General features: G+C 36.5%; 1 protein-coding gene across 2 annotated transcripts in view; it reads left to right on the plus strand.

Moving 5' to 3' along the window:
* LOC106136724 (tyrosine-protein phosphatase non-receptor type 61F) overlaps positions 1 to 13,646 on the plus strand; it is a 37,776-nt gene extending 24,130 nt beyond the window's left edge. The window contains exons 6-9 of one of the 2 annotated variants that reach the window (XM_060953432.1): positions 1,311 to 1,461; positions 4,796 to 4,925; positions 6,244 to 6,354; positions 10,098 to 13,646. In XM_060953432.1, coding sequence (XP_060809415.1) covers positions 1,311 to 1,461; positions 4,796 to 4,925; positions 6,244 to 6,354; positions 10,098 to 10,143 — 438 coding nt within the window. In that variant the 3' untranslated portion in view covers positions 10,144 to 13,646. Of the gene's footprint in view, positions 1 to 1,310; positions 1,462 to 4,795; positions 4,926 to 6,243 lie in introns of both variants that reach the window. The other variant, XM_060953431.1, reaches the window with a different exon arrangement.
* The last annotated feature ends 625 nt before the right edge of the window (positions 13,647 to 14,271 follow it).

A 14,271-nucleotide genomic window follows, 5' to 3' on the forward strand; every position in this document is an offset into this window, starting at 1 on the left:
GTTCAGCTATTTGACTTAATGATAGAATTGAGATTCAAAAAGTGATAGGTTGCTCGCCCATCGCCTAAAAAAGAATCCCAAGTTTGTAAGCCCATCCCTTAGTCGCCTTTCACTTATATTTATATGTTATAGGTATAATGTCGTCGTATAATGATAAATGACTTTGAATTTTTAATTTCGTAACTTATTTGCCGGCATACTGATGCCTTGAGTTCATTCAAATGTCGATAACTTTTTTTTTTGTGAACCGATTTTGATGAAACAAACTTTTAATGTTATTCTGAGTTAAAACAAAGCAATTGGTGAAAGTTTGAAGTAAATCGGTTTAGTACTTTCGGAGATAATCGTGATCATACATACAGACAGACAGACAAGAAATTAAAAAAAAATATTTTTGCTTTCTATTATTCATTCTACTTAAGTGTCCCTCTATCCATTTCAGTCGAAAATACTAAATGTACAGACAAAATATTTTTACTGATTTATTATATGTATAGATAAAAGTTTGTGATTTAACTACTGGTAAAAATAATGATTTGATTTCTTACAAAAACACTCGTTTAAATACACGTACGGACTTCTTTTGATGCATGCAATCAGCAATGTGATATTTTGACAGTGTCTCCCCGCCGCCTCATGACTTTCGTAACAGTTCGTTCAATCTCGACGGTCGCTCGGACCTTCGGCGAAACCTTCGGCTTCGGCCGGATTTTGGGCCGAAGCCGAATGTTTCGCCGAAGGTGGATTTTTTGGCCGAAGGTGGCCGAAGCCGAAGCCGAAGCCGAAGCTTCGGTCGGACACTATAAATTACTAATGTGTAGTATATCATGCGAAAGAAGTATGCGGGGAAGATGTAATCTCTGCCTGTCTTACGGGGCCGTGTGGTTCCCGAACTCCATCCATCTTTCCCATGGATGTCGTAAAAGGCGACTAAGGGATAGACGTCACATCACTTAAATCTAATTATAACTACTACCGCTTACAAAGTGAATGTGTAGAAGAAGCGGCGGAACGAACTACACACTGCAGCATTTTCTTTGAACGTCATTTTACAAATATAGATCTTTTAAATCTAAACCATGGACGAATGCACATTGTCTACATTAAAAAAAACATGATTGAATGTAGATAACTAATTATTTCAATACGAATATTGACGAAATATTCGTATTGAAATAATTAGTTCTCTTAGTTATTAGTTGTCTTAGGTCTTACGATGTTGTGCAGGTATCTACTATCTCACGGTAAAAACATTAACTAGTGCATTACTTAATGCGTTATTGGACTAAAATTAACCATTCTCTCCACAGAAAGAGGAGTCTAAAATGGAAGAGAGTATATACTCGTCCGTGGCGGCTGACGAGGAGGAAGCTCCGCCCCCTCCCCCGCCCCCCCGCGCCGAGAGCCTCACCCGCGCCCCGGCTAGGCCCCTGCCCGCCATACCGACCAGCACTTCGCTCGGTGAGTCGATGTTGGTTACAGGAAAAGAGGACCCTGGGCTCTGGCTGACACAAGATGGGACCTGACATTTGGGCGAGAGGAAGATGTGAAAGGGGGGGAACCCTGGGCCCTTGATCGAATAGGGAAGTCTCGGCGTGCGGTCTGAAACGATGTGGTTGTATGATGAGAGTGTTTTATAAATGTGAATGAAACGAAGGAAGTGTATGCAGTGATCGTGGAAAGTGGAAGGATGTAGTCTCTGTCTACACGATTCTACGCTAGGAAGTATGTAGGAAGAAGATAAAAGGTACGGAGAAGGCAAAGTGATGCCTTACGTCGGAAAACGCACCATGGGCTCTAAATCTTGGACAAAGTTGAACAACTGACAACTCACAATGATGAGAATATCAAGATGAAGTTTAATGATCGATGATTTTTTATCAATTCCGTTACTGTGCCGTCAGGCCTTAGTCTTTTCGGGACTTGACAGAAGACGTGATATTATGTATAAAGTTATTTTTTTTGCAGAATTTCTTTTTTTTTTCTCCCTAGTAACTCGTTTTAAAAATATCATATTATTATCATCCTTCCCAAACAATCTTTTTCGCTTGACAAAAATTTTATAATTGTTTAAATACTTTACCTTACTTAATCTTTATTCTTTTATAATAATTGTAATTCCTTAAGTAAATTTGTTAAATTTCGACCTTTCCTTGTTCCATTTCTTAATAAATTTACCTTGATAATTTTTTACGGGTAATTTCATGGGAAAAATATAAGGCTATCCGTCAAAGTGTCGTTAAATACGAATATTACATTGGCATTTTGTGTCGTTTCTCGGAACGAACAATGAAACTGAAAAAAGCTCTGAGCTTAAGGCCCATCCTCACACTTCACTGTTTCGATTCGCTTTTACAAATAAAATACAAAAAAGGAGAATAAGTTTACATTTTAGACAAAGATGTATTTTTCTTTTACTCTAAGCCCAAACTACCTTAAGGGTGTGCGATTTTTTTTAAACAACTAGTCAAATTTTTGTTACACATGCGCTCATAAGTTCAGACGAGTCAATAAAACCGACCTCATTATACCGTTCCACGCCACGCAATATCTTTACCGAAGCATCGTCATGACTTCAGATAGTTCAAAGGGAATGCACGAAACTTGATAGATTGTTTTCAAGCCACTCTCAAAGCGGTTTGCATTACACACAGATACTTAAATCCACGTTTCCTGTTTAGTGAACACAAGTTGGTACATAGATAGATATTTACCTTATTGCGCCTTACCATTTGATCGATGACTTTGCAGTTAACACGACACATAATAATCGCGACGTTGGTCGAATAGGTAAGGTGCTCGGTAAAATTGCGTAATGTGCATATGCCACAGGTTCAAATCTCACCTCGGTCATATACCAATGCTTTCACGGTGAGGGAAAACAGTGATGAAACCTGCACATTCAAGCAACTGGATGTGTAAAGCCATAATCGATCCAATACGGGTTAGGTTCCCCTGCAAAGGTTGCGGAGGTCGAGGTGGGAGTCGCTTCATGCAAAAACCTGACTCACCCAATCCAGGATCCATGGTCAAAGGCATACCCCGGGCTCCTCTCCAGAGTGGTGTGGATGCGACCGGGAGGAAGAAGAACACTCCGGACGATACACGTCCGATCACGACACCGTTGTGTGTGACAGACCTTATTGTCGGAATATTGTGTGTAACAGACCTTATTGTCGGAAAACTTCGTGCGATATCAAATTGGATTCGCTCACCTCTTTTTTTAATTTATACAATTGTGATTCCATTGTGTACTATCGTTTCAAAGCTTTCAGTGATATTCGGAAATATTTTTACATTTTTTATTTTATTACATTTTACGTATAGCTGGGAATTGTGAGTGTGAATAATCGAGAATCGTTTTATCGATACAATTTTTATTCGGTTCGCTAGTTGTGGCATTAAACAAGATTACTTCTTGTCTTCAACATTCACAATTATTATGTCCGTTCTTTTGTGTGTTTATATGCGTGCCTATATATCTGTATTTAAGCTTACTTTTATCATAGTGAACTGGTTTACAGATCTTCGGCCGTGTAGCGAGGCACGCGCGACGCTGTTTTTATCGCGCGAAAACCCGTTCGCTGTCCCGTTTCAGGTCATAATTTAAAACGAAACAGCGATATTTTATCGCGCGATAGAATCGGCGTCGCGCGTGTCGCTTCGGGGGCTGGCTATATAAAATGGTTACTATAGTCATGCTATGTATGTAAGAAGAAGAGTCACATAAGTGCCGTGTGGTTCCCGGCACTAGTAGAAAGAAAGAATAGGACCACTCCATCTCGTTCCCATGGATGTCGTAAAAAAGGATAGGCTTATAAACTTGGTATTCTTCTTTAAAGTTATATACTAGCAACCTGTCACTATATGATTCTCATTTCACATCTCAATTCTATTATTGAGTCAAGTGGCTGAGCCAGGCCTCTCAAAGAGCTGGGAAACGTCACCTCATGTCGTAAAAGTCTACTAAGGAATAGGCTTATCTACTTGGGATGCCTCTTTTAGGCGATGGGCTAGCAACCTGTCGCTATTTGAATCTCAATTCTATCATTGTGCTATACAGCTGAACGTGGTCTTTCAGTCTTTTGATGACTGCTGGCTCTGTTTCACCGTTTCTGATTATATGTTACGATAAGAGATCGGAATAGGTAGATTGATTTTATGTACTTGCATCATGAATGACCATAGAAAGCATAACATGGATAAGCCTCTTTTCCGGGATTCCATTTCAGTACGTACACTTACAGTAAACTACATTGTAACGCGGGTAACGTAGGACTACAATTTACGTGAACGAAGTCGAGGGAAAACAGCTAAGTACCCCTAATATATTCTTCATCCCACTTGTAAAAATTCCGGAAAAAAATATTAATAATTTACAAATCCCGCAATCCCGGACGGAGGCATGTCAATATTAATATATACGTTTCAGTTCATTGACCCTAATTCAATCTACCGATCTATAGTTATGATACTAAAGTCATCACAGTCATCATCATGGCGGCCTCTGTGGCGCAGCGATAGTACGCTTGTCTGTGACACCGGGGGTCCCGGGTTCGAATCCCGGCCAGGGCATGATGAGAAAAGAACTTTTTCTGATTGGCCTGGGTCTTGGATGTTTATCTATATAAGTATTTATTATAAAATATAGTATCGTTGAGTTAGTATCTCGTAACACAAGTTTCGAACTTACTTCGAGGCTAACTCAATCTGTGTAATTTGTCCCGTATATATTTATATTTATTTATTTATATCACGAAATTTCAATAGATATTAATTTCTTTATTCCCCACAGGCAACCTTCACCAGTACACCCAGGAGTCTTCATCTTCTGACGAGAGCCCGCCGACACCTCCCGCGAGGGAGTCTTCCTCGTCATCGGCGGATGATGAAGATGATGAACCTTCTCCGCATACCGCTGACAGGTAAGACTGTCAATGATCAAGAGTTATTAACAGGTCGCCGACAGAAAAATTATATTTATTATATTGTAGCCAGAGGGGTAAGGCTCGACCGCCACCAAAGGGAAGATCTTCCGCCAGGCTAGGTGTTATGCCTGGGGAACCGCGCGACAGACGATGTTGGGTCGGAGGTTGTATTTATACTCCAATTCGTAATAACTTTACATAACATAAATTCACGACTCTTTCCCGGAGGGGTAGGCAGAGACTACATCTTTCTACTTGCCACGATCTCTGCATACCTACTTCCAACGCTTCATCCGCATTCATAACTTTAACTGACTAATAACTTATAACTTTGTTTGCGCGATTTAGACTCTACGCTGCTATTGGTTGAGCGCGTCATTTTCTTCGCATTAGTGATGTCGTCTTTCTCAACTTTCTTTTAGCGTTAAATCCTGCTTACAGTAGAAAAGAATAAATTTAGTTTCAAAATTGGATACGAGGTATCACTTATTGACATCAACAATATAATTATATGTACTACCGCTTTCAAAGCGTATAAAAAAATTGTGATTAAGTATTAAATTAATGATATCAATACTAATTTTATGTCAAATACTATAATAAGACTAGCTGTACCGGCAAACGTTGTTTTGCATTTTGTGGGTTTGAAAAATAGATGTTGGCCGATTTTCAGATCTACTCAATATGCTCACAAAATTTCATGAGAATCGGTCAAGCCGTTTCGGAGGAGTACGGGAACGAACATTGTGACACGAGAATTTTATATATAGAATAAGATAAGATAGATATGCTGCAGAAGAAGATATGCACATACTGGACAAATAAAGTCATATTTAAATCCTGCCCTACAGTAAAACTCGGAAATGTTGTCATGAGCATAACGATGACGTTGAGCGTTTCGTGACCTATTCTAATGTGTCGGGAACCACACGGCACCAATTCCCTCCTTCCTAGCTTTATTCCCGGTAACATTGTCTCAAATTCAATTTTTTATTCATTATGGGACATTTCAACATCACTTAATAATTGTCTTATCTTTTGGTTTCACAATATTGGTTGATGTCAAATAAATAACTTAAAACTAAGTTTACTGTCGTTACCAAAGCGTCAGTTCAGAAGAAGCGGTAACACACTGCACTGCAGCATTTTCTTCAATAACGTCAACTTCACATATAACCAAACATAGAATAGAAATGTGGACGAGATAATACATTGTTACATTCTGGAGAGGAGCTCTAATTGCGATTTTTAACCAATTCTCTTTCTCACAAATAACACATTTTTTTTTCTAATTTCTCATATATTTTTTTTCCAGCGGTGAAACGTCCGAGACTCTGCGCAGGCGTCGCACCCGCGAACTGGCCGACCGCGTGACGGCAATGAAGAGACGCGCACGCGACGCCGAGAAGTGGCACGCGCTCAAGAGGTCCTTGTATAAACCTCTCACAATCACATTCGGCTTCATACTAGCGGGCATTTTCATATACTCATACGTCAAACATTAAAATGGCCGACTCTCCCGATAAGTAAAATACATGTGCGGGCACGGTTGCGGTGAAACTTTGACGCTTGTCGGGCCTATAGTCATCGGAACATGTTAGGGTATAGAAGTGACATGTTTCTTGTACTTGAAATCGGGTTGTTGTCTTTGCGTCTGCGCGTAGCTGTATAGCTGTCAGATTCAATTGTTAATTGAGATCTTGGCGATTGCCATCAGTTGCTACGTCACATTCATAAGTGCCTGCCATTTCTGTAATCTAATGTTGTTCTGAATTTTTCGGTCGGAATATTAGTAAATATTCTTTTTTGATAATCCAATTGCGTTGTGAGCTGTGCTGTTTTCAGTTAAAAAAAAAAAGAAATGTGACACCCGAAGAAGTTTCACTCCAACACGTGCAATGGCGGCTAACGTCATTTTGACAGCTGTCAAAATATCAACCGCCAATCGGCCAATACGCAGTCTTTGGCACGGTCCGCGTCAATTTAAGATTTTAGCTCATTTTTTATCGAATTTTTATACGGTGTTTATTAACAATTTTTTATACAATTTATTAATCAACGACTAATTTAATTATCGGGGCGTGCCGAAGTTGTGATATACGTGTAGCTATGTGTTGACGGAATCTGAGAAAAAAAAAAAAAGAAAACATCCATCCAATACTGTATTTCTATTGATTTGATACATTTAATTTTCACATTTGAAAATTTATTAATAAAATATTGAACAGTCTAGTTGGTGTGGTCTCGATGTTGATAGTTGGCGTACATCGGAGTACAATTGGACCGAGCCAACTAGGCTTGTGTGATAAGCGTGTAGCGTTAATGGTCGATAGAAATTCGGTATGCACGTTAAATGTACGCATTTGTATCGATGTTATATATGAGAATGAATGTCGCACGACCAAAGCGTTTGAAAACAGCAATGTTCGAATCATTTCCATCAGTTAAATTGAACGGTTATATGTTTGTATTATGATCAACTTTAGGCACGAAAAATTTTTTTTTATTATATTGATTATTTGAAAGGATCCATAGACACATTGTTCTACAATACATACATATAGTCACGTCTATATCCCTCGTGGGTTTGACGAGAGCCGACAGTTTTAAAAAGACTGATAGGCCATGTTTAGCTGTTCGGCTTAATAATAGAATTGAGATTCAAATAGTGACAGGTTGCTAACCCATAGCTTAAAAAAGAATCCCGACTTTATAAGCCTGTCCCTTAGTCGCCTTTTACAACATCCATGGGAAAGAGATGGAGTGGTCCAATTCTTACTTTTATCGGTACCGGGAACCACACGGCACATTGTTCTATCGCGGGTCATTTCTCTATTTTATGTAAAAATATATATTGATTTAATAAAATTTAATGAATTTAACAAAATAGTGATATATTTTTTATTTATATTTATTCTGTCATTAATCAAACTTATTGAACATACAAGCGTTAAATAATCAAGGGAAAAAAATACTATTTTTTTAATGTAAGTACTAAAACTTATATTCTTGTAGGATCCTTTCTTGAAATAGTCTTGTCAAGACGACTATATGGAAAATTTCATCTTTCTACGTCCAATAAGAGTGCATAGGAACGTTGGCAGGGAAAAACCTGGACGAACATACATTGATCAGTTAGTGAAGTTTGGATAATCCTGCATTGAGTGAGTCAGGTTTTTACACGAAGCAACTCCCGTCTGACCTCCGCAACCTGTATTGGATCACGATAATACATCTTACCTGAATGTGCTTCACTGTGTTGCCAATCAAACTAATGTACATATATCAGAAAGAGTCATAGGTACAAGGTCGAAGTAGGATTTGAACTTGTGTACCACGCTTTCTCATTTAGGTACTTTAACAAGCCCGTAAAACGAAATGTTCCCTTTTCACGCAATTCCGGAGAATCGTATATGTATTAATGCTTCCGTATAAAGACCACATATAGGTTATATGTCAAATTTCAAATCCCTAGATGTCAATCTGTTTCAAAATCTATCGAGAAGAAATATTTCCTGAAAAGACACATTAAGTAGCCTCTCCATTTTGCATTTACATGACTGCTTTTGCATGCGAAATAAATGTTGAACGATCATCCTTGTTACAAAAAAAAAACAGATATCGTACGCGCAATATGTACCCGCTCCTGCGAACATTTCGGGAAATCCTTTAATAATGAAAGCCTCTTAATGCCAAATTACAGCTTTAATACCGGTATTTTCAGATGTGCGTTGGTCGGTGAGTCAATCAGTCAGTTTCTTTTTTTATAGATATTGATTACATTTGACATGTTAACATAACACTTCTCAATGAGCTGCCGAACCTCCGGTTCGATTTACACCCGCTTCTGCCGCGGGAAATCAATTTATCGAGCGAGTTAGGAGTATTTCCAAACTTATAGTAATGCATTTAATATGATACTCAAAATGAAATAAAAAACGTGGCCGGTAGGGCAAGCGCTGATCAGAGCTTAAGCAGTTGAGGCCAGTGCACTGATCAGTGCTAAGACAGCTGAGAAGATAACTGATATAAAAAATAAAAGACAAAAAATAGAATGTCTTTTTTTCAATAATTCTCCTAGCGCCATTGCATTCTACAAGTTTATTCTATAAGTTACTCGTATTAATCAATTTTTATTATTTTACTCATCGATTTATGTTTTTTATCATTTTTCATTGAATGTAATTAAAATGCGAGCTTAATGTTGATCAATTAATTGTTAGTAAGTAAAATTTATCATGAGGTCGAATTACGCGTTTGCATGCATAAAGAGAAAAAAAACTTAACGTCATTTTGTCGTTCTTTGTGGCTTAGCTAGTAGTCTTTGAGCCAACAAGTTCGATTACCGGTTACGCATTAAAAAAAATTGTAATTGGCTTGGGTTTTGGATGTTAACATATGTATGTATTTATCATAAATATAGTATCGTCGATTTGGTATTCACATCATCCATCAAATTTTACTAATCAAATTTAACAAAATGTTCGCCGCATTAAATAAAAAACAGACTTTGACCTTTGAGATTATTTTGTGTTTTAAAAGACGAGAAATCTTATTCTTTGCATTAACAATAAATTATTAAGCCTGCTCATTTCTTGATCATTGTGAGTATGCTAAACGTAGTTCGGTAGTCTAAATGTAAAAACTAAACGTAAATAATGTGTATACCTTCATTATCATGAGATATATTGTCTAAATGTATTTGTTATATTTATTTTATCGCGTAAACTCATTCTTCATAAAAGTTTACTAAATTACTAAATAAGGTGCTAACCGCATACAAATGTACCTTTTTATAACCTTTAGTCCCGTTGAGTACAATCATAGACAATATTTAACGGGAGGTGACATTGCGTATCGCGCCAAAATTACAAACTTTGAACATGGAATCCGCTTCAAAGATTGCTTCGCGTTTGGAATAATGTTTATTCGAATAATTCAAAAAATGTTCCGCATCGCTTATATTTTTTAATTTTTTTTAAATTGCCAGTAACATATTGTTCTGTCAAAAACTGAAATTTTATTTGACGTTTATTAAAATAAAATTACCTTTTATTGATTGAAAACAAAATGGAAGTACGCGCATTTAATAAAATGCACTACATTAATTCCCACCTCCCGTTTCCGATTCCCTAAGCGTAATAAACAACGGCAGTTTATTAATTTCAGGTTAAAATCGGAGGGCTTACCTCATAGCGATCCGTGCGAAGACTGAGAAGATTAGGTAACTTAGTTAGAACAATTATCGTATAACTTGGGACATATCTTGGATAGTTGGTGATCTAGATACTGAGGTAGGAGCATCGCGTTCTATTTAGTCTTTGGTCTGCGACAACTTTAGACTAAATTTAAGACTTATATTTCATTGTGTTGTTGTTGTTGTAACCGTCGTCGTCAGGGGAGTTGCCAATTAACGTGGCACTTCTTAATTCTATTTACTTGTATCATTTCTGTGTCCAATGTTTGTATGAATGTTTACAAGTAGAAACGAAATAATTTAATGTATGTATGTATATTTAGACATTAAGGGTGTGTTTAGGCACCATGTACGACAGTTCAGGAATTATCAACGAAAACAAACTATTATATATAAGTATAAAACATAATTACACATCGACACAAAATAAATGAGGCCCACAATATTACAAATGGTTCACTGTTTTTCTAATTTGTTTATCGTATATCCTAAAAGATGTCAGTAGAGAATAAGTATATCATCTCACATAATATATTTTAGCACCATGTATTATTTTGTACCAAAATTGTAATGATTGATGACGTCGTATATATATATATATATATATATATATATATATTATTTGATAAATTGATTGAACATCTGCTTTTTGTTCAAATTCAAATTTTTCATTCATCATTATACGGATACTTCATATCGCTTAATAATTGTCAAAACGTATGGTTTAACAACATTGGTAAAATTACTTAAAAATAAGTTCACTACCGCTTCTAAGGCGTCAGTGCAGAAGAAGTTCAAGAAGAATGAAAAATGGTAAAATATTGTATTTCATGTGTAACTTTTCCTTCCTTCTACCTGACGTGAATCCCCGTGACATCCACACATCTCTTCAATGAACCCCGGGCGCGCTTCTCGACCATGATTCCCAGATTGATAAGTCAAGCTTCGATCTCCACAACCTTTCTACGGAAACTTTACGAAACAACCCGTATAGGATCATGGTAAAAACTGCACTAGATGAGTGCGCCAGTTTCCTTAGTCGCCTTTCACGATATGCGAATTGTAGCTAGCTCTTTTATTTTTTACCAACAGCATTTTGGAGTGTGTTAACGCTTTCGTAATTAGCTTTATTCAGACATCAAGGTTGTCCTAACCTAGGTAAGGCTAATTTACTAGGTTTTTATTTTTAACTAAAATGCGACCCTCGTTTGACTTCGGAAAAGACTAGGAAAGAATATGCCTAGATTATAATTATTGTTGTTTATTTAGCTTATGTTTTTGGTGAAAGTCAGTTTTCATCGAGACGAGATAACGAGCGACACAATTAACATAAAACGATATATCTGTACACATTGAAACTATCGCATCTCGTCGTGAACTGACCCTTTGTCGCCTTTTACGACGTCCACGGTATTTGCAGCGGTTAACACGGCTTCACGTTCTCACTTTTATAATTCCACGTTAACTACTTATTTTATTAAATGCGATACTTGTAAATACATGAGACATCGCTCTAAGTTTAGGTTATATAGTATTTAATTATACTAATTAAATGATTTTTTTCTTTATTATTTTTATACTATACCTACCTTTATTGGGGACGTGTTATTTACATATAGTAATAGTTTACATCTGAGAATATGTATATTTTGGTAATTTTAAATAGTTTGTATTGCTTAAAACAATAGTGATGTTGTTTTTGAGTTTTATTACTTTAAAAAGTGAGAGTTAGTTTTACGCGACTTGTCGTACTAGCATCTTCTTTAGTCGCATGCTACGTTATCTAAACAAACTTTACTATGCCGTAAACTACACGGCAATTCTTATAAGCACACTTGTATCTTGCCACTAATTTGATAGTATATTTTAATGATTGTGTAATTTATCAGTCATGATCATGACAGTTTATTATTTAGGTCCCCGGTAAAGGTACAGTCATTATATTTGTCTCCAATCAAATGTTGTATACGAGTATAGCCGTCACTGTCACACAGTCACGGTTAATAAGAGAAGGGTAAAAAAACAAAATGGCCGCGGACTATTTTTTGATCGGAACGAAATATAATGTAATTTCATGTTAGATACATATGATTTTAGCGTTAAGATGTGTGCGGATCATGTAACAATGTTTACACGTCCGCATTATCTGACACTAGCTGTGCCCGCGACTTCGTCCGCGTGGAATAGTCATTTTGGGCATCATTGAAGCCCCCAAGGATGAATAATTTTCCCCGTTTTTTTTACATATTCCATTATTTCTTTGCTCCTTATAGTTGCAGCGTGATGTTAGATAGCCTTAAGCCTTCCTCGATAAATAGTCTATTCAAACAAACGCGTTCAAATAAACACTCTTCAGCTTTATATTATTAGTATAGATTGTTTTAAAATTAGCAACATAAAACATCACTGTACAAGTTAGAATAACAATGTTACATAACATATGAAAGTAACAATAATTATAACTGTTATAAACATTTAGTGTCCACATTACTGAAACATTGTTATTTAATAAAGTATATCTTAATATTATAAAGCTGAAGAGTTAGTTTGTTTGTTTACATACATACATACATAAAATCACGCCTCTTTCCCGGAGGGGTAGGTAGTTTGTTTGTTTGAACGCGCTAATTTCAGGAACAACTGGTTCGAATTGATACTTTTGCGTTGAATAGACTTTAGAAGGCTTTAGGCTATATAACATCACGTTGCAACTATTAGGAGCGAAGAAATAATGGAAAATGTGAAAAAATCGAGGAAATTTATTCACCCTTGAGGGCTTCAATGATGCCCAAAATAACTATTCCACGTGGACGAAGGCACAGCTAGCTATGTTATATTATCCGTACGCACCGTTATATTATTTTTGTATACAGTATTATGCAACAGGCATTTCTTTTTATATCAACGAGTCCCGTTGGTAAATGTATTTGAAATTTGGCTTGGCTCTTACACATGTTATATACAAATGCTTTTTATTCTGCATTAGTTAAAAAACTGATTGATCAAGTCCACATGCCAAAATATATTTTTCTCTAAAGAAACAAAGAAAACGGGACTAAAATTTTGATCTTATTTTTCTATACCTAATTTTTGTCCAAGGTGTTAACCCTTGTCATGTTTAAATAAACCTAGGTATAATTTGATATCCCTGATTTTTTCTGTAGAACTTTAAAGACCCATAAATCCAATTTGGGCCACTCCGCAAACACATGACTTTTCAATGGAACTGCCAATATTATATAATGAAAAAACTTTAAATGTGTCAATAAAAATATCAACAAACAATTGTGTATGGTGAAACTTTTCCATAAATTCAATGATTGCACTTATGAAAAGGTGAATACAAATAAAATCGTCCATTTATAAAATTTGGAAGCGTATACGTTGTTTATGTGGAAAAAGTTTATACATGCATTTTAGTACCTTTATATTTAGCACCAGTAATGTTAGAACTAAGTTACGTATGTACTTGATGTAATCCAATGTCTCGAGTATACATAATAAAATGTTTTCATTATGAACATTGTCGTTTTATTTTTTTTATTTAGTGCCGCGGATGTCGCAAAACGCGAGAAGGGAATGGCTTAATACACTTGGGATTCTCCTTGTAGGCGATTGGATAGCAACTTGTCATTATTTGAATTTTAATAACATCACTAAGCCATACAGCTGAACGTGGCGTTTGTCTTTATGAGGCTCTGTCTGCCCCGTAAGGGATGAAAGTGTGTATATATTCTTTTTTTTTTTTGTAATAATAATAGTTCATGTGCTGTAATAAAAGTAGTTGTTAAACAATACATTAAACAAATTTATAGCCAACCTACTTTACTACTTAACTTACTTAATAATGTGTAGGTACTTAAAGAAAAATACATTTCTGAACTTTAAATCTGCCTCCTCCTGGCTATAGTCCCAGTTGCATCCCCACCATTCTGGAGAAGCCCAGGGTATGCCTTTGACCATGGATCCTGGATTGGGTGAGTCAGGTTTTTACAAGAAGCGACTCCCGTCTGACCTCCGCAACCTTTGCAGGGGGACCTTACCCGTATCGGATCGATCATGGTTACTTATGACGGTTTCCTTCACCGTAACATCATCAGTTAGTATTGAAACTAATGGACGTAACTTCTATATTCCTATCCTTAC

The sequence above is a fragment of the Amyelois transitella genome, chromosome Z (genome assembly GCF_032362555.1).
Source record: "Amyelois transitella isolate CPQ chromosome Z, ilAmyTran1.1, whole genome shotgun sequence".
NCBI classification, from domain to species: Eukaryota; Metazoa; Arthropoda; class Insecta; order Lepidoptera; family Pyralidae; genus Amyelois; species Amyelois transitella.